The sequence below is a fragment of the Trachemys scripta genome, chromosome 7 (genome assembly GCF_013100865.1).
Source record: "Trachemys scripta elegans isolate TJP31775 chromosome 7, CAS_Tse_1.0, whole genome shotgun sequence".
Taxonomy (NCBI): domain Eukaryota; kingdom Metazoa; phylum Chordata; order Testudines; family Emydidae; genus Trachemys; species Trachemys scripta.
The window spans coordinates 23,688,774-23,708,657 of NC_048304.1; the positions used below are offsets into that span (position 1 = coordinate 23,688,774).

The 19,884-nt window shown below is 57.6% G+C and overlaps 1 protein-coding gene across 1 annotated transcript in view; it reads right to left on the reverse strand.

Moving 5' to 3' along the window:
* The window catches only part of COL7A1 (collagen type VII alpha 1 chain), a 93,857-nt gene that overhangs the window by 65,048 nt on the left and 8,925 nt on the right, over window positions 1-19,884 (reverse strand). The window contains exons 5-19 of the mRNA XM_034775625.1: window positions 19,485-19,578; window positions 17,852-18,007; window positions 13,374-13,537; window positions 12,873-13,002; window positions 11,922-12,041; window positions 10,167-10,316; window positions 9,678-9,797; window positions 7,778-7,924; window positions 5,010-5,126; window positions 4,574-4,723; window positions 3,863-3,991; window positions 2,351-2,497; window positions 1,722-1,844; window positions 930-1,076; window positions 526-651 (exon numbers count right to left, since the gene is read on the reverse strand). Coding sequence (XP_034631516.1) covers window positions 526-651; window positions 930-1,076; window positions 1,722-1,844; window positions 2,351-2,497; window positions 3,863-3,991; window positions 4,574-4,723; window positions 5,010-5,126; window positions 7,778-7,924; window positions 9,678-9,797; window positions 10,167-10,316; window positions 11,922-12,041; window positions 12,873-13,002; window positions 13,374-13,537; window positions 17,852-18,007; window positions 19,485-19,578 — 2,020 coding nt within the window. The remainder of the gene's footprint in view (window positions 1-525; window positions 652-929; window positions 1,077-1,721; window positions 1,845-2,350; window positions 2,498-3,862; window positions 3,992-4,573; window positions 4,724-5,009; window positions 5,127-7,777; window positions 7,925-9,677; window positions 9,798-10,166; window positions 10,317-11,921; window positions 12,042-12,872; window positions 13,003-13,373; window positions 13,538-17,851; window positions 18,008-19,484; window positions 19,579-19,884) is intronic.

The window sequence follows — 19,884 nt, forward strand, 5'->3', positions numbered from 1 at the left end:
CACCCCATCCAGCGGGGAGGGAATGGCAACAGCAGCTGCCATTTGGATGTGACCCCCCAATCTGGGAACAGCAGGGGCCAGGATTCCAGTCTGTGCTCTCCCCAGGGAGCAGCGGGACGGGGTCTCCTCAAACAATGAATGATGGGTTAGCCAAGCACAGGCCATTGAGCATGGAATGGCCAAACCTTCGGCAGCAGGATCTGCTCTGTGAGGCTGCAACTTATTCCCAGCTACGGCACAGCCAGCCCAGCTGGGCCTAGAATAGGTTGGGGCAGCAACGTACCCCAGGCCAAAGACACTGCAAGCTGTGGGCTGCCAGTGAGCAAAGGGGGTCCTGTCACCGGCTCTAAGCAAGAAGCCCGGCACAGATACCAGTCCCCTGCTCTAACCACTAGACCATGCTGCAGTTGGGTGCCTCCTAGCAGAGGCAGATGGGTAATGGGGGCATCCCCCAAGGCAAGGAGCCAGTCTGGATAGTCTCACCTCAATGGCCCACCTGAGCGCACACACATTCAGTACACCTACCATCACTCGCCTGCCACGTCAACTTGTAGCCAGTCGCCCCAGGAAGCCCACTCCATGCGACCCTCAGCTGGTTGGGTCTCATCTCAGCCACCCGCAGGTTGGTGACGCTGCCCACAGACAGGGGATCTGCAGGGCCGGAGACAGCGTCAGTCCAGACCCCAGAGACTCGTCTGTCATGCCCGGTCCCCGCAATCAGCCCAGCCAGAGGGCAGGAACAGACGCTGGTGCTAACCAAGGGCTGCATACCCAGAGCCTTCACTGGGAGAAGCCGGACGCCCTGCAGTGGTAACACCCAGCCCCGCAGGCTTGCTGGGAGAACTGGACCGTTCAGCCCAAGTGCTGAGCCAGCTTGCTGCCCCCCACGTGCTAGCCGTGCCCCTGCACGGGTCCCCACGCAGACGTACCCAGCTGGACAGTGATAGTGGCAGGATCACTTTCCTGGCTGCCCATCAGGGTTGTCACCTGCACCAGGTATGTGACTCCCTCCTTCAAATCTTGCAGCTCAAAGAAATTCCGGTTGCCGGGGACGCGCCTGGTCTCCTCTGAGCCATCTGCAGCAAGGGAGAGTACAGGGGAGTCGGCCTCTGTGCCCCAGCAGGGAGCGAGGCTCCCACAGCATGGCTACTGTGACACAGGGCGGCTGGGGGGAAGGGCTCTCAGACACTCCGACGCTCCCAGGGGAGAAGGCCCTAATGTACTGGTGCATGCCAGGCTCGCCCAGCACAAAAGCCCCTGTCACAGCCACCCCACAGCCATGTCCTGCTCCCCTCATAACTCCCAACCCCTCCGCCTGCCCAGTCACAGCTGCCTACAGGCTCTGCCTTGCCTCCCACAGGCCCTTGCCCCTCCGCCCTGCTCAGTCACAGCTGCACATGAGCCCCACCCTGCAGCACCCCACAGGACCCAGCCCCTCCATCTCACTGCCCCCCATGGGACCCAGCCCCCCCTCCCCACCACAAGATCTGAGCCCTCCACCCTGTTCCCCCCACAGGACCCAGGCCCTCTGCCCTGCCCCATCACAGCCCCCCATTCTGCCCACCTTTTATCCACGTTCCACTGACATCCCTCCATGTGCCTCAGCAGATACCACTGCACGGCAGAGTTCTGCCAGGCAGAGAAGTGGGTACCAGCAGGCATGGCCCCCTTACCACAGCCTATCCAACGCCCATGCCCACGCTCTGCAGGCCAGCGCTTACCCTGCCTGTTGGTGATCACCAGCTTGTACTCAGTGGCCCTGGGTATGGCACTCCACAGAAGCCGCACACGGCCCACGCCCACAGGCACCACTTGCAGGTTGGACACGCTGCTCACTGACGGCTCTGCCATAGAGACACGAGGGAACCCCCCAGTCAGACAGAGCGAGCCCAAGGGGCTTGACCCAAAGCCTGCTGGGAGAGCAGACATGACTACCCCAGGGGAAAGGTGCAGCGACCAGGCCCCCGGAGTGGGGGTAATACTAGACATAGCATGCACGGCTCGTAGAGTGGGTCTGGGTGCAGTGTTCAGGGCTCATGGGCACCCCTGGGTGTCTGTTCTAGAGAGACACTGCCAGCTGTGCTGAATGCCAGCGGAGCCTGCTGCTGGGGGAGGGAACATGGGAAAGGAGCTAGGAAAAGACGGACTGACCCCTGTGTGAAGTGACAAGAACCCATCTCCCACCCATGCCCCAGTCAGAGCTCCCGGGGTTGCTGGGAAGAAATCCCATCTGACTGTGCCTGGGACCATCTCCACGAGAGGACAAACACTGAGTCCAGCCTATCCTCCGTGGGGCTGACGCAGGCCAATCTCAGCTCCCACCCACCCACCGGGGCTAGCTGGCACTCACCAATGCGGACACTGATGGGGACAGCACTGCCCTCGCGCCTGCCAATCAGGGCTGACACACGCACTACATAGGTGACCTCCTCTCTCAGGTCCTCGAGCTCCAGCGTGGTCTGGGTGCCTGGGATCTGCCTGGTCTTGTCACTGCCATCTGCAGGGGTGACAGGAATGAAGAGGCTCAGGGCTCCCTCCAGCTCTGATGTCACAAGGGACTCTGACATAGCTGATGTGACATCCCTGCTACCCTCAGACCCAGGTACAAAGCACTGCACCCCCACCCACAGGCCAAGCCACGCTGACCCCAGCTGCCTCCTCGGCCTTTGGGCACAGATCTCTTGCCTGGAGAGCTGACAGGGCTGGAGAGCGGAGTGGGAGCAGGTACCACTCCTTCCCCACCACATGAGCATGTCTGGTCCGATGAGCGCACTTCCCTCAGAGCTCTCTTGCATGGCCGGGGGGACCTGGAAGCACACATGCTATTTCAGATCACCCAGCAGAGGGTGGCCACTGTGCTCTGGAGGAATGCCAAGCCTGGGGTGGCTAGAGCAGCTGGAGCTGCTGGACTGGGAACTGGGACCCCCCCCCCCACTACTGAGCATGAGTTTGTGAACACGTGCTCCCCAGTTCGTGGCATCAGTTCTGTGTCACACAATTCAGCTATGGCCTGACAAGTGCAAGGCAAACCTTCAAAATGTGACCCCAGTGTACAAGACACAGCAGTGCCTGCCTGAGTCTGCCAGCAGCCTGAAACAATATCTCAGAGGTGGGAACTGCTCTATTCACATGAGCATGGAATGTTGACTCTGGAACCTAATGATTACAGCGTAAATGCTAAATCTTAACTATTTCAGTGCTGCCCATTTTGGCAAAAGTATCCAGCTAACGGGTTTATGCCACTAATCCAAGCTGCCTCTTGCAATTCCCCAATACCCAGCTTCCCCATCACAGCTTCAACACAAGGCTGTGCAGCACACAAAGAGGGACAGCGCAGAATGCACTGCAGTGAATATCCAAATCACAGCACAGAGGAGAAAGTGGGGCAGCCAGGGGGCACGGCACTGTGGGCTTTAGTCACTCACAGACTTAATGCCATCAAAACCTGCGGTCTCAGATTTAGCATCTACCTCAGAATCTCAGCCAGTTGCCCCCAAGCACTCAGCACAGGGCTAGTGCCAGCCAACTAAACAGTGAACAAGCCCCCACCCGTCCTCTCAGCAGGATCAGGAGATGGAGAACTGAAGGGCTGCTTTGCAGAAGCACTGATGTGGGGTGGACCTCTAACTGTGTGTGCGGGGGTCATTCCCATGACTGCAGTTAGCCTCCATTGGGGGTCTAGACACCACGGTGAGTTCTCCAGGGCTTTGGCCTGTCCCAGTCCCCCCACCACTGGGCCTCAGATGCCAGTCAGGAGGCAGGTGGCACTCCAGAGAGTCAGCTCTGGATGGGTCTGGAGCTCCAGTCCGCAGCCACAACTCCCCTGAGGCCCCCAAGCGCTGGCTCCCCGCTGGAGACTCACCCTGGGAGTTGTGCAGCACAATCTTGTACGCGGTGGCACCCGGGACCCCAGTCCAGGCCAGCCGGATCCTCTTCCCCACGGTATCAATGACCCGCAGGTCAGAAATGCGGCCCACTGGGGGCTCCACTCCTGCAAGACAAGACAGCGCTAGGCCCATGGCTCGGAGCTGGGCAGGCAGAGCTTGGGACACCATGCAACACTGGAAGGAGAGGGCAGGGCACCACAGACCTATGGCACAGTCAGAACAGGCCTGGCAGGGCCAGGAGATCCTGCCCTCGCCCAGTCCATGGGGTTCCTGGCACCCCCACTGCTGCCTGGACGGAGGCTCCAGTGCAGGGGAAAGGGCAGGGCAGGGATCCATTTGATCACGGTTTGCCCAGCACCCAAGTTGCTACCTTTGAAAACCTACAGTCAAGGAGCTCCAGGGAAGGGGGCAGGTTGATCAGCCCCACGCAGTCTGGGCCTGGCAGTGGGCCCAGCATTCAGCAATGACCCCACCCATGCTGCCAGGCCAGAGCCTAGCGGGGTGAGTCGGGAGCAGAGCAGGGACCCTGTGCTGGGGACGTCACTCACTTGGAGGGCCACCCACCCCAAAAAAAGGCTGGTAGGATGTCATAGAGCCACTTGCATTGTGCACTGGGCACCTCCAGGCTCTGGGATCCCTCTCCTCTGCCTACTTCACCCATGCGGGCCCCAGAGGCTTTCACTCACCTGTCTGGGAGATGGTTACAGGTGTGGCCACCTCCCTCCCGTCGTACAGTGTGTAGAGGGTGATGCGATATTCCGTGGCTGGCTGCAGGCCGGTGAGCTGGTAGCTGTTGATGTTGGTGGGCAGGGACACAGTCTGTGGGGGCTCAGCACCTGAGAACCAGAATGGGGTGGGAAGGGATGAGGCAGTCACTCCCCTGAGCCCCCTACAGGGGGCTCCTTCTCAGCACCTCCCCTCCCCTTAGTCCTCCCAGAGACCCCGGCACCAGCAGCTGGATCCCCCTGAACTGCTTGGCCGGTCTGTGAGCCAGACCTGGAGCCCAGGTGAGCCTGAGGAGATCAAGGGTGAGGATCTATCACCCTACCCCGACCAGACACGGCATTTCAGCCTCTCCAGTAGCCTTCCCCGCCCCCTGCCCTGGGGACCTGGCCAGCCTACCTGTTGCTCTTCTCCATTCCAGCCTGTAGCCACGGGCATCGCGGATGATGTTCCAGGCCACCTGGATGGATGTTGGGCCCAGAATGACGGTCCTCAGGGACTGGACTATGCCTGTTTCTAGAGGAAGGACAGACAGACAGTCAGGTTGAGCTCAGCGGCATGAAGGCTCTCGACAGAGCCTGGAGCCCACCGAAGGGAAACACTTAGGCTTCCAAATCCATCTCCCAAGCTGAGCCAATAGCTGGGCTCCCGCCAGAGAAGCCCTCTGGGAAGTGAGGTGGTGGGCCTCAGTCCAGTGCCCACCACCACAGCTGTCGCTAGTTACCCCCTAGCCGGGCTGCATACCCTCTCCCAATGGAGGGTCCTTCCCTGGCAGCTCGTGGGGGAAGCCAGCTCTGGCACTGCCTCGGCGGGGCCTGCTCTGGGTAGGGATTCAGTCTGCAGGGCTGGCAAGCCGGGGGCTGCACTGGCGAGAGAGCCGCTATGCCAAGAGAGGGGATGAGAAGGGAGGAACAGCAGGGCTGGGGAGACAGCCACTCCACTCCCTCCCACAGGCCGCACTGGGGCTGACATCGGCACATGCATGCTGGTGTCCTGTCTGGGTGGGTAGTGGTGACCCTTTCCCCTGGGCTAGCCACCTTCTGCTCCCCCCCTCCCCTCGTGCTGTGATCTCCCCACTCCTAGCATCTCTGCCCCTGGGGTTCTCCGCCTCTCTGGGCCTTTCATGAGCTTGAATCAAACAAAAATGGCCTGTATCCAATATCAGTAGTACCATTCTTGGCTCACGAGCCCAATGGCCTGGAAAGGCCCGGAAAGGCCCAGGAGCCCCGGCAGGGCTCCCGTGAGCCCCCTACAGAGGGCTCCTTCTTCCTCCTGCCTACACCATGGTGGGGCACCAGACAGAGCAGCCCCGGGCCAGGCCTGGAACAACTGACGCTCCCATCCAGAAAAAGACATGGCAACATTAACTCCCCATCTCCCTCTGCTTTTGAACGTCTCCAGAAATGTCTGTGCCATGGGGACACCCCCAGGGCTGAGCCCCCCTTTACAATAGGGGCCTCCCTCCCCAGGGATCTGTGGGAAAGGAAAGGCTACTGTGCCCTGGCCTCGAGAATGGCATTAAACCCCTGGAGACCCAGCCAAGGGCACCAGGGATGGTACTGCTGGGGGCAACCAGCAGGGGTACTGTCAGGACTGTTTCTGCAGGAGCCGCCCCAGCCTCCTCCCCACTCAACTGTAGGTGCCACCTCATCCCGCCTTCTGGACATTATAAAGCGCTCTCTCAGCCAGGATCCCTTCAGTACCATATCAATACCCACCCCCCCCAACCAGACCAGGATGCAGAGCTGCTGTGTCCCCCTGTGCATCACTCTCCCATGAGAGGGACACCAGCCAAGCCTGGGGCCACGTGCATTGCTAGTACTTTGTGCTGCCCCAGCTGTTTGTCCTATCAGCCCTCTGGACATACTCAGAGCGTAAGCTCTTGGGGGCTTGACCTCTCTCTTCATTACATGTGCATGGGTGTTCATCTGTGACACAAGAATCTCTTCTTGCCAACTGGCGAGGAGCACAGAGGGAGTGCACAGGGCTTATTGGGCTCTCCTGGACCTGGTACATATGTTCTAGTTCACCAAAGAGTGCCATGCAAGGTCACAAACAAAAGACTCATCATCAGTATCGGGAAACGCATGTACAGAGGTTTCATAAGGAGTTATGTACATACACTGAAAATTATGTTTTCTAGGTAAAGTCTAGGGGACTGGTCACCAGCAAAGGTGAAAAACAGGTTTTCTGCCAGTCAAGAAATGTTTCTCTATCTGGCTGCTTACATGGAAATGAAATATTGTCTGCTTCACAATGGGTCTCCTCTCAGCAGGCTGAATTGAATGCTAACAAAGTTTTGCAAAGGCTTCAGAGAGGAAAAAGTAATAGGAAGAAGCAAACAGTGGGCAGGGAGAACAATACTTGAAGTGCACATCAAAGATTTGCTCTAATATATTTGGGGGCAAAGAAGACACCCTGGCATCCTTCACCTAGGAAGCAAACGGACTGTGAGATTACTTCATGAAAGAGTGGTCTCCATCAGGCTTGGCTGAAAACACCGGTAAGCACATTGGGTGAGATCTGCTTCTTCAGACAGGAGGAGAAGTTATCCTTGTTAATGAAGTTATCTAGAAAGCTGGTGATGATTTTGTTTTGTATGTAACCATTTCTTTCCGATACCCTTACTCACTATCACAGGAATCTCTGTTCTTTGATGATAAACCTAATCTAGTTTTCACTATCAGTATATCTCAGTGCTGTGTGTTAAGCAAAGTGCTGCTCCTGACAAGCTGGTGCATGCAGTTCCTTTGGGAACAGCAGGCCTGGTAATTCTAGGAGTGGCCGGTGGATCAGGGGCTGGACGTTGCACTGCTTGCTCTGAGGACTCAGGGATTGGCATGCACCGATTGCTACCTATTCAGAGAGCAAGGCCTGGGGGGGATCTGGACGGCAGTGCTTGGGCTGCCAGTGGCTGCCGGGAGCTGATCCACAGCACACACAGACGTGACCTCCTCATGCTAAGGACAGATGGTGGTGAGGTGCCTCGCTCCTGGGGAGTGTCACAATCTATACAGGGCTTGGCACAATGGAGCCCTGTCTGGGGCCTCTGGGTGCTACCATAGTACAAATACTACACCTATCCCAAAGAGAGACCAGCTTCTTGGCACAGACCCTGCCCCCCACCCCTCAGCAGTGGGAAGCCTCTCCCATGGCCATGCACACACCTGTTCTTCTCCTAATGGAGGCTGGGGGCCCCTCCACTTGCCCGTAGAGTGAAGTGACCGTCAGCAGGTAATCCGTGTCTGGCTGCAGCCCTGTCAGCAGGTAGGAATTCTTGCTGGCATCCACATCAAATTTCCGAATGTCCTGGCCTGAGATAATCCAGAGCAAAAAGGCTCAAGGCACAATTCCAGGCTGTCTGTTCAAATAAGAGCCCCATGCAACACCAGGGTCTCCACATCAGACCAGACCAACCGCCATTCCAGTCTGCTATCCCATCTCCTGATTGCACAGGGCCAGAGCTGAGCTGCTAATCCAGTATCCCTGCCTCCACGACACAGTAGATCAAGTCTAGTCTGGCATCCAGCCTCCCGCCATACACCAGGCCACACCCCAGGCCCATCTCATCAGGATTTGGATTCTGGGCTGCCAAAGGCCAGCAAATATCCTGACACCACTCCCACACCCAGCCACATGTGGCTTTGTCAGTAAAAACTGTTCATGTTAATAGAGAAGCCGGGGGATGATTGAACAAGAGAGCTCCCCCCACCCCACTTCAGACACAGGTGACTAACATACAGGGCCTGATCCTACCCATCCTCCACAAGCAGGACTCCCACAGTTCTATGCCCAGAGGTTTGCAGGGTTGGGCCCTGCACCTGTGACCCAGATGTGTGGGCCTTCCTGGAGGGATTCAGCAATGGGCTCTGTCACAGGCACCAACTTTTAGGTTGGCGCCAGTGGGTGCTTGCGCCCCCCCCCCAACTCCGCCCCCTCCCTGCCCCATTGGCTCCCTCCCCAAATCCCCACCCCCAGCCCCACCCTGACTCTGCCCCTCCCTGCCCCATTGGATCCCCACTCCTTCCCCCAGCGCGCCGCATTCCTCCTCCTCCCCGCTCCCTCCCAGGCTTGCGTGAATCAGCTGTTTGGCGGCGCAAGCGCTGGGAGGGAGGGGGGAAAAGCAGGATGCGGCGGCGCACTCACGGAGGAGGCGGAGGCGAGCTGGAGCAGGGGGGTGGGGACACGGGGAGCTGCTGGTGGGTGCTCAGCACCCACCAATTTTTCCCCGTGGGTGCTCCAGCCCCAGAGCACCCACGGAGTCAGCACCTATGGGCTCTGTACAGACGACACGGCTGACCCGGCTGAGAAGCCGCACAAACCCCAAAGCGCTTGGAGAGGTCATTTCCAGGAACACACGGACACCTTTCAGTCTGGTGTGACTGGGCCCGATTCTCCATGTGTCTCAGGGGCAGAAGGAGAGATTCCCCAGTACCAGCAGAACAGGGCCTCCCAGCACCTGGGACTGGCACAAGGCCCAGCAGGAGAGCAGGTATGGATCTGAATTGCCTTCAGTGTCATAAAGATCCTCTTGATACAAGTTTATCGCCCTGGCCCCCTTTGCTCATTCCACCCCTCCCCCCACAACTTTCTTCCTCTCACCCCCAACTGTTCAAGCAGCTCGGCCACCTGCCCTCCTCTTCTGCCCCGTACGTGCTTGTCTGCCACTTGGTTCCCTTCTGTCTTGGGCTTCTTGCCCAGCCCCTTGGTCCCCTTCTCCCCTCAGCATGCTGCCTCACTCGCCTGTCCTCCAGCCACTGTGGAAGCTCCAGTCTCTCCACACTTCAGCAGCAGGTGCTCCAGAGAACACGGTTTGGGACCCTCTGCCCCATAATGCACCTGACTACAGAAGAGTCCTGTCCCATGGGAGGGGTGTATCTGCTCTGCTGGAAGGCATGCCAGTCCCCCACCCATCCATTCCTTAGAGCCTGCACCACAGCTCAGCACGCTGGGGCCCCCACCATCCAGCCAGGAGGTCTGGGGAACCGCGTCCATCGTTCAGTCTACAGCACCCTGCCACTGGTTTTTGGGAAGGGGAGAGAGCTGTAGTGAGTCAGGCAGACCTACCTGAGGGGAGCCCCCAGGACACCCGGTATCCAGTAGCTCCACTCACACTCCGCCAGGTCACCAGCATGCTCTGCTGGGAGATGTTCTGAACTGACAGCTGCTGCACCCCTTCCAAACGCACTGGAGGGAGAGGGAATCAAACAAAACACAACCATGGCACAAATGTGAGACCCAGAGAGATCGGCCGTCACGCAACCCGCAAGGCAGCCAAAGGATACTGCAGAGTCCAGCCCAGCCCAGCCCAGCCCAGCCCCCCTACTGCACTGCCAGCTCACATAAGAGACACAAGAACAATAACCTTAACTCTGCCCCTAAATAAGCACAGTTCCTTCACTAGTAATCTCAAAATATAAATACATCACAAAACTCTTCAGAAAAGCACACCTTTTTAAAAAGAAAAACAAAAAGTCATTTTGGGCAGGAAGAAAACCCAGTCAGATGCCTTCTGTGCAGCCCCAGGCTCTGGCTGTCTGAGCAGATGGTACTTACGGGTTCGGCCGGTTAGCTGGGCCGGTGCTGCCGTCTGCCGCGGGGAGATAGGCTGAAGCGTGACCACGTAGTCAGTGTTGGGGCGCAGGTTGCTGAGCGTGACGGACACGGCGTTGGCTCCCAGGCTCATCTCCTCCGCTTGAGCTTCACCTGGGATGGGCACAGACAGCAACGCATGAGTGGGGCCCCGCACCTGGTGGGGGGACTATCCATTGGAAGGCAGGGGGCTCTGGCACTGGCCTTGGGCAGGCTGCAGAACACAAGCTGTGTGGGGCTTCAGACAGGACTGGAACACTCTGGTGCCCAGGTGGGGTGGCGAGGGGGAGCCCCAGGTACATGCAGCACAGAACACACTTGCCCTCCCACATGTGCAAGCACATGGCTAGCAGCATGAGCAGACACGCTATGTGCACTCAGCCCAGCTCGGTGCCCCCATTCCCAGTAGCAGGGCTCAGCCAGTGCAAGGAGCTAAACAAAGATCAGGGGCTCAAGCCAACCAGGCAGGGCTGGGCAAAGGGAGCAAGGGCCCTGCTTGCACTCCCTGGCAGGGAGCTGTAGGCAAGTCCTGGCACCCCGGGCTTGCAGATGCCATGAAAGGAGGGGAAGATGGCAAGGAAAGCTCCACACTCAGTTCTAAGCTGGCCCCCTCAGCCAGGCACTTGGTCTGGGCAGGGCACACGGATGGTTCTGATGAGCTCAGTGGTGTTTTTGTGCCTTCAGGGCCAGCATTCTCTGCTGGGGAGATGCACGGCCGTGGTAGCCGGGCGTGGCAGCATGCAGGGCGAGGCACGCTGGGAGTGCTGCCAGGGCCACATGCACTGGGATGGCTGCAGGCTGGGGAGGGGCAGCTCCAGGTGCAGCTTCCTACAGAAAACAGCACGGGGGGGAGGGGGGGTGTCTTGAAATCAGCTTCACCCCGCCCGAATCCCAGCATGGACAGAGAGCCCCTGTACATACACACACACAGAGAACCTCTTCTGAGCACACACTGCACCGCTATGTACATACCTCCACATGTACACCCTCAGCACATGTACTGATCTCCCGTACACACAAACCAGTCCTGTACACCCACACCCCAGCACCCACACACCCAACCCCCTTCCAAACCGCCCCACACACGTACACGCTGGGCCCACACATTCCCCCCACAACACATACAGCTGCAGCAAGAGGGGAGCTGGGGCAGGAACCCGCTCTCACCTACGGGGTGCCTGGGCGTCACTCTGGCACATGAATGCCACACACTGTATCACAGAGATCCTGGTGGCACCGCCCACCTCCTTCGGGCACAGTGGCTGCCCTGCACTGACCCCAGCACAGCACAGCTTCCCAAGGGAGCAAGAGGCCATTCAACAGGCTCTGTGTCTGCCTGCCTCAGAGGGAGTCCACACGTCTGTCTGCTTCTTGGGGTTTGTAGCGAATAAAGTTGCTGGACAGACCGAGGGTGGGGGGAAAGGAGGTCATGCAGCCAAAGAGCGAAGAGAGCAGAGCTCCATGCTAGCTGCTTCTCCAACCCTCCCACCCAGCTGAGTCCTAGGGCAGTGGAGAAAGGCCTGCCCAGGCTTGGATTCCCCTGCCCTCCTGGAATGGATCCAGGCTCCACACCCTACACATGAGGGATGAGGGTCTGGAGCCAGGCTGGCTGGCAGATCTCCTGTGGAAGAGAACACAGCCCAGGGAGACGTTCCCACATTGCAGAGCCACAGGAGAGGCAACGCCTCCCCGGCCCAATCGCCCGCAATCCGCCCTCACCTCGGGCCACGTAGGTGAGCCGGTAGCCCTGCAAGTTCTCCAAAGCAGCTCCCCAGGCCAGTCTGAGGAAGGACGGCCCAGCCTCCACCACTCGGAAATTCGACACTCCAGATAGGGCCCCTGAAAGAGAATGGGGGCAAGGCCATCACCCTCACACACTCCTGCCCCAGAGAGCACCCAGCCCTTTGGGCAGGGTCAAGAGGTGCCTTGGTGCCAGGAGGAAAGCAAGCTGCCCTGGGGCGATGCGGGAGGGGGCAGGGGCAGTCATTAGCCAGTCTGGGGCCAACACCCAGCATGTGGCAGAGCAGCCCTAAAACTGTTACACTCCACTGGGCAGCGTCCTGGGGATTCTAACCCTCAAAGACTCCCCATATACTGTTCCTCTCTCCCCTGCCAAGCCCACCAACGCCCAGAGCTAACATTATTGTGGGACCCACCAAAAACCATCAGCACGAGAGCCCGGTGCCTGGCTTGGCAGCGGCACTCACACCCTAGCGATCCCAGCCACAGAATCCAAGATGGCGGCAATGATGGAGTGAGCACATGGTGGGGCCACAGGGAGTCACCCATTCCCATGGGAAGTCTGCCACGGTCACAGGCATGAGGAGTCCCACTCACCCCAAACTGAGCCGGAAGCGGGTCCAGCAGCCCTGTCCCATCCTTGGGTGGGCTCGCAGCCAGCCCATTCTCTAGCCACTGCCCTGAGAAACCAGGCCCTACCCCTGTAATGGGGCCCATCCTCAGACAATGGTGCGTGGACATGGTAGCTAACCTTTCTAGTCCCAGGCTGGACTTCAAGCTCACCAGGCTCTTCCATCAGGAATCCCCCTGGCTCGGAGGGCACCGGGGAGCCTGGGAGTGCAAGCTGGCTCCTGCATCTGGGCAGGTGGACAGGGCATGGGGGCAGGGGAAAACACGCTGCATGGATGGGGAGCTGGGCGGGTTACTCACCAGTGCGTCCTTTGCCAGAGACCGACTCGCCGATGCTGTTGGCATACTGGGCGATGACGGTGACCAGATAATCCGTTCCTCCTCTCAGCTGGCTCAGCACGGCGCTCGTCTCCCCGGGACTCAGGCTGACCTGTTCAAAGGCATTCCCCTCTTCAGCCAGAGAGATCGAACATCCTGCCTGCTTGCCAGCCTCCTCCTGCTGTCCAGATGGCACGGCCCACTGAGCCAGGCCCCATGGAGCGGGTGGGCGCCAGATGGGATTTTGCAACATTCACTTCCCTAAGGGGTTTGGTGCTGGAGCAGGGATCAGAACTGCCACCACAAGAAGCCAACAGGCTCCATTCACCCACAGGGCAGGCTGCATGCACACCCTTCCCAGTGTGCCTCAGCCAGAGAAGCCCCCCTTTCCCAGCAAGGAGGACAGCTCCATCCCACTGGCCTCTCTGCTGAGCCTGCCAGCAGGCGGATCTCCAGACTATAGCTGGCAAGGGAAGCGCTCACCTCTTGCATCTCTGCTGTCACTTGCTGCCCCAAGCCCGTGAGCGGCACGTACTGGACTTTGTAGCCTGTGACCGGGCCGCCCGCTGCAGTCCAGCGGATCCTCAGCATGTCGACCGCCTGCTCCACGAAGACCAGGTTGGATGGGCCACTGTACACCCGTGGACCTTAGGGGAAGGGAAGCAGCAGTCAGGCACCCTGCTGGCACCACACCTTCCCCAGGGTTGACACGCACAGAGCCGCGGCGCGTACTCTAACTCCCAGCTGCCCAAGGCAGGGAGCCCGCTCGGGGACGGATGGCCTCTGCCACACCAAAGAATGTTATCAGAAGAGAATCATTAAAACGTTCTCACTCAAACTTCCTGGGTAGAGGGGAATCAACTGGGCAGGGCAGCACCTGTGGGGCCAAAGTGAACCGACACAGGGCCCCAGTCAGTGTCCCATCACCACAAAACAGTGCTGCAGCGTGACACTGGCACTGAGCCCTAGACAGCGAGAGGCTCTTCCAGGATGGGGCTCGTCTCCAGGAACACAGGGGAAGGTGGAATTTAAACCTTCCACTGCAGCACCAGAAACAGCTGCGACAGCCAGTGCCTGAGACTCAGAAAGAGAAGTATCTTGCCAGGCAGAGCCAGGTGCAGACAGGGCCCAAATTGTCCCAGTGGGGAGATTGCTAAAATCCCTCGGCTGTAATTGTCTCATGGGTTAGACGGGTACTGCAAACAGGAGATCAAACACAGCATTCCAAAGCACGTCCAGGGAGATACAGGTGAGGAATCGTTTCCATGTTCTCTCTACAGGTGCTAATGCGGAGAGTGGACTAGATGGCCCATCTGAGGGAAGGGAGCAGAAGGAGACTCCACTGATTGGAAGGCAAAAGATGCACTGTCCTAGGGATGGGGGTTCCACGACCACCACTCCCAAGAGGAGGAGGAGGGTGGTGGTGGTCGGGGACTCCCTCCTCAGGGGGACTGAGTCATCTATCTGCCGCCCTGACCGGGAAAACCGAGAGGTCTGCTGCTTGCCAGGAGCTAGGATACACGATGTGACGGAGAGACTGCCGAGACTCATCAAGCCCTCGGATCGCTACCCCTTCCTGCTTCTCCACGTGGGCACCAATGATACTGCCAAGAATGACCTTGAGCGGATCACTGCAGACTACGTGGCTCTGGGAAGAAGGATAAAGGAGTTTGAGGCACAAGTGGTGTTCTCGTCCATCCTCCCTGTGCAAGGAAAAGGCCGGGGTAGAGACCGTCGAATCGTGGAAGTCAACGAATGGCTACGCAGGTGGTGTCGGAGAGAAGGCTTTGGATTCTTCGACCATGGGATGGTGTTCCAAGAAGAAGGAGTGCTAGGCAGAGACGGGCTCCACCTAACGAAGAGAGGGAAGAGCATCTTCGCCAGCAGGCTGGCTAACCTAGTGAGGAGGGCTTTAAACTAGGTTCACCGGGGGAAGGAGACCAAAGCCCTGAGGTAAGTGGGGAAATGGGATCCTGGGAGGAAGCACAAGCAGGAGAGCGCAAGAGGGGAGGACTCCTGTCTCATGCTGAGAAAGAGGGACGATCATTGATTTATCTTAAGTGCCTATACACAAATGCAAGAAGCCTGGGAAACAAGCAGGGAGAACTGGAAGTCCTGGCACAGTCAGGGAACTATGATGTGATTGGAATAACAGAGACTTGGTGGGACAACTCACATGACTGGAGTACTGTCATGGATGGATATAAACTGTTCAGGAAGGACAGGCAGGGCAGAAAAGGTGGGGGAGTTGCGTTGTATGTAAGAGAGGAGTATGACTGCTCAGAGCTCCGGTATGATACTGCAGAAAAACCTGAGAGTCTCTGGATAAAGTTGAGAAGTGGGAGCAACAAGGGTGATGTTGTGGTTGGAGTCTGCTATAGACCACCAGACCAGGGGGATGAGGTGGACGAGGCTTTCTTCTGGCAACTAGCAGAAATTGCTAGATCGCAGGCCCTGGTTCTCATGGGAGACTTTAATCACCCTGATATCTGCTGGGAGAGCAATACAGCGGTGCACAGGCAATCCAGGAAATTTTTGGAAAGTGTAGGGGACAATTTCCTGGTGCAAGTGCTGGAGGAACCAACTAGGGGCAAAGCTTTTCTTGACCTGCTGCTCACAAACAGGGAAGAACTAGTAGGGGAAGCAAAAGTGGATGGGAACCTGGGAGGCAGTGACCATGAGATGGTCGAGTTCAGGATCCTGACACAAGGAAGAAAGGAGAGCAGCAGAATACGGACCCTGGACTTCAGAAAAGCAGACTTTGACTCCCTCAGGGAACAGATGGGCAGGATCCCCTGGGAGAATAACATGAAGGGCAAAGGGGTCCAGGAGAGCTGGCTGTATTTTAAAGAATCCTTATTGAGGTTGCAGGAACAAACCATCCCGATGTGTAGAAAGAATAGTAAATATGGCAGGCGACCAGCTTGGCTAAACAGTGAAATCCTTGCTGATCTTAAATGCAAAAAAGAGGCTTATAAGAAGTGGAAGATTGGACAAATGACCAGGGAGGAGTATAAAAATATTGCTCAGGCGTGCAGGAGTGAAATCAGGAAGGCCAAATCACACTTGGAGTTGCAGTTAGCAAGAGATGTTAAGAGTAACAAGAAGGGTTTCTTCAGGTATGTTAGCAACAAGAAGAAAATCAAGGAAAGTGTGGGCCCCTTACTGAATGAGGGAGGCAACCTAGTGACAGAGGATGTGGAAAAAGCTAATGTACTCAATGATTTTTTTGCCTCTGTCTTCACGCACAAGGTCAGCTCCCAGATTGCTGCACTGGGCAGTACAGCATGGGGAGAAGGTGACCAACCCTCTGTGGAGAAAGAAGTGGTTCGGGACTATTTAGAAAAACTGGACGTGCACAAATCCATGGGGCCGGATGCGCTGCATCCGAGGGTGCTAAAAGAGTTGGCGGGTGAGATTGCAGAGCCATTAGCCATTATTTTTGAAAACTCATGGCGATCGGGGGAGGTCCCTGATGACTGGAAAAAGGCTAATGTAGTGCCCATCTTTAAAAAAGGGAAGAAGGAGGATCCGGGGAACTACAGGCCAGTCAGCCTCACCTCAGTCCCTGGAAAAATCATGGAGCAGGTCCTCAAGGAATCAATTATGAAACATTTAGAGGAGAGGAAAGTGATCAGGAACAGTCAGCATGGATTCACAAAGGGGAAGTCGTGCCTGACTAACCTAATTGCCTTCTATGATGAGATAACTGGCTCTGTGGATGAGGGGAAAGCAGTGGATGTGTTATTTCTTGACTTTAGCAAAGCTTTTGATATGGTCTCCCACAGTATTCTTGCCACCAAGTTAAAGAAGTATGGGCTGGATGAATGGACTGTAAGGTGGATAGAAAGCTGGCTAGATCGTCGGGCTCAACGGGTAGTGATCAATGGCTCCATGTCTAGTTGGCAGCCGGTTTCAAGTGGAGTGCCCCAAGGGTCGGTCCTGGGGCCGGTTTTGTTTAATATCTTTATTAATGATCTGGAGGATGGTGTGGACTGCACTCTCAGCAAGTTTGCAGATGACACTAAACTAGGAGGCGTGGTAGATACACTAGAGGGTAGGGATCGGATACAGAGGGACCTAGACAAATTAGAGGATTGGGCAGAAAAAAACCTGATGAGGTTCAACAAGGACAAGTGCAAAGTCCTGCACTTAGGACGGAAGAATCCCATGCACTGCTACAGACTAGGTACCGAATGGCTAGGTAGCAGTTCTGCTGAAAAGGACCTAGGGGTCACAGTGGACGAGAAGCTGGATATGAGTCAACAGTGTGCTCTTGTTGCCAAGAAGGCTAACGGCATTTTGGGCTGTATAAGTAGGGGCATTGCCAGCAGATCGAGGAACGTGATCGTTCCCCTTTATTCGACATTGGTGAGGCCTCATCTGGAATACTGTGTCCAGTTTTGGGCCCCACACTACAAGAAGGATGTGGAAAAATTGGAAAGAGTCCAGCGGAGGGCAACAAAAATGATTAGGGGTCTGGAGCACATGACTTATGAGGAGAGGCTGAGAGAACTGGGATTGTTTAGTCTCCAGAAGAGACGAATGAGGGGGGATTTGATAGCAGCCTTCAACTACCTGAAGGGGGGTTCCAAAGAGGATGGAGCTCAGCTGTTCTCAGTGGTGGCAGATGACAGAACAAGGAGCAATGGTCTCAAGTTGCAGTGGGGGAGGTCCAGGTTGGATATCAGGAAAAACTATTTCACTAGGAGGGTGGTGAAACACTGGAATGCGTTACCTAGGGAGGTGGTGGAGTCTCCTTCCTTGGAGGTTTTTAAGGCCCGGCTTGACAAAGCCCTGGCTGGGATGATTTAGCTGGGAATTGGTCCTGCTTTGAGCAGGGGGTTGGACTAGATGACCTCTTGAGGTCCCTTCCAACTCTGATATTCTATGATTCTATGATTCAGGGCTGAGCCATCGCAGCGGGAGGCCGAGAGCGCTAGCTGCAACACGCCCCTTACCCGTCTGCAGGACCCCTCCAGTGCTGGCACACACCCTCTGAGACACCAACGGCAGCAGGGTGCCCAGGATCTTAAAGTCATTGACGTAGAAGAAGTAGTCCTCTGTGGGAGTGGAGGCCACACGCATGAGCTCCGCGCGGTCTGCACTCCTGATCCCTGTAGGGGGTGGAGAGCTGGTGAGTGGGCACCGGGGTCTCTCTCCTAGGAATAATCCCCAGCTATGCCCTGAGCTAGGGTTACCATATTTAAAAAATAATAAAAAAAAAAAGAGGACACTCCACAGGGCCCTAGCCCCGCCCCTTCCCCTCCCCCTCCCCCACCCCAACTCCGCCCCTTCCCTGCCCAACTCCGCCCATTCCCCAAAGTCCCCACCCTAACTCCCCCTCCTCCCTCCCAGCCACGCGAAAAGGGCTGCCCAAGCGCTACCGGCTTCACGGTTTGCCGGGCAGCCTCCAGACCCTGCGCCCTCGGCCGGCGCTTCCCCAGCGCAGCTGGAGCCCAGGAGGGGAAGCACCCAGCCGGGGGCACAGGGTCCGGAGGCATAGGGGCTGCCCGAAGCCGGTAGCGCTGGCTCGGGCAGCTTGGCTCTTAAACAGAGCTGAAGAGTCAGGGGAGGAGCAGAGCAGCTGGAGCCTGGGAGGGGAAGTGCCCGGCCCGGGGCGCAGGGTCTGGTGGCTGCCCAGCAAACCATGAAGCCGGTAGCGCTCGGGCTTCGGGCAGCCCCTATGCCTCCGGACCCTGCGCCCCCAGCCGGGCACTTCTCTTCCCCAGCTCCAGCTGCTGTGCTCCTCCCCTGACTCTTCGGCTCTGTTTAAGAGCCAAGCTGCACGAGCCAGCGCTACCGGCTTCAGGCAGCCCCTGTGCCTCCGGACCCCGAGCCACCGGCCAGGCACTTCCCGTCCCGGGCTCCAGCTGCTCTGCTCCTCCCCTGACTCTTCGGCTCTGTTTAAGAGCCAAGCGGTAGCACTGGCTCGGGCAGCTTGGCTCTTAAATTGAAGCTGAAGAGTCAGGGGAGGATCAGAGCAGCCGCAGGAGAGGAAGTGCCCGTCCGTATTTTTCCCGGACATGTTCGGCTTTTTGGCAATTCCCCCCAGACGGGGGTTTGATTGCCGAAAAACCGGACATGTCTGGGAAAAACCGGACGTATGGTAACCCTACCTGAGCCATGTCCCCCTCCGCCCACCGGTTGGCACAGTGGCACCCCCCATTCTTACTCACCCTAGCCGGCTGCTACAGCCTCAGACGTTCATGGCTAGCTGCAGCACATTATAGGTGTGCTGGGTTCCCAGGGCCCTTGGCCCGTCCCCTCGGCCTCTCCCACCTCCCCTTGCTGGCCACTGCAAGATGTTACAGGGCACTGCAAGTCAGAGCTCCCTAGCCTCACACCCCTGTACCATCCATTTCTCCCCACTCATGCTAGAGGATCAGGCTCATTCCAAGCCCGGCCAGGTGCTTCCACTCTCATCCAGCAACTGCACTGGCCAAGATCAGAGGATGGATGCCCGGCTCTGCCTTCCTCCTAGAGCTCCCCTGGACCAAAGGGACACCATGGCCAGCGGTGGGTGGGAGTCCTGAGCAGCCTGGTGAAGGCGAAGAGACCCCTGGGCTCTTGTCAGGCACTGGAGTCACTTACCCACAGAAAAGACCTTAGTGCCCTGAGCCTTCAGCTTCACAGAGGGCTGCTCGGTGTCATCTTGAGACTTGCCATCTGTGATGAGGATGCAGACCTGCCAGGAAGGGGCAATGGCGTGTCAGGAGGGGGCTGGCCACCAGACTCAACACTAGCCGTGGGGCCCACCTCAGGTGGGAGGGGCCCCAAGGCTAGTGCCCCCAGCTGGCTCAGCCAAAGCATAGCAGATGTGAGACAGGGACCCCCAGATGCTGAGTTTGAAGGGGCCCATGGTGGGAAGAAGAGGAGCAGAAGTCAGACAGTCCCACTGGGCTGGGGTGTGTTGCCTCCCCACGGTCTCCCCTGTTACAGAGAAAGAGTTGGAACTGGACAGATGTTACCCAGGGGTTCGAAGGAAAGGGGA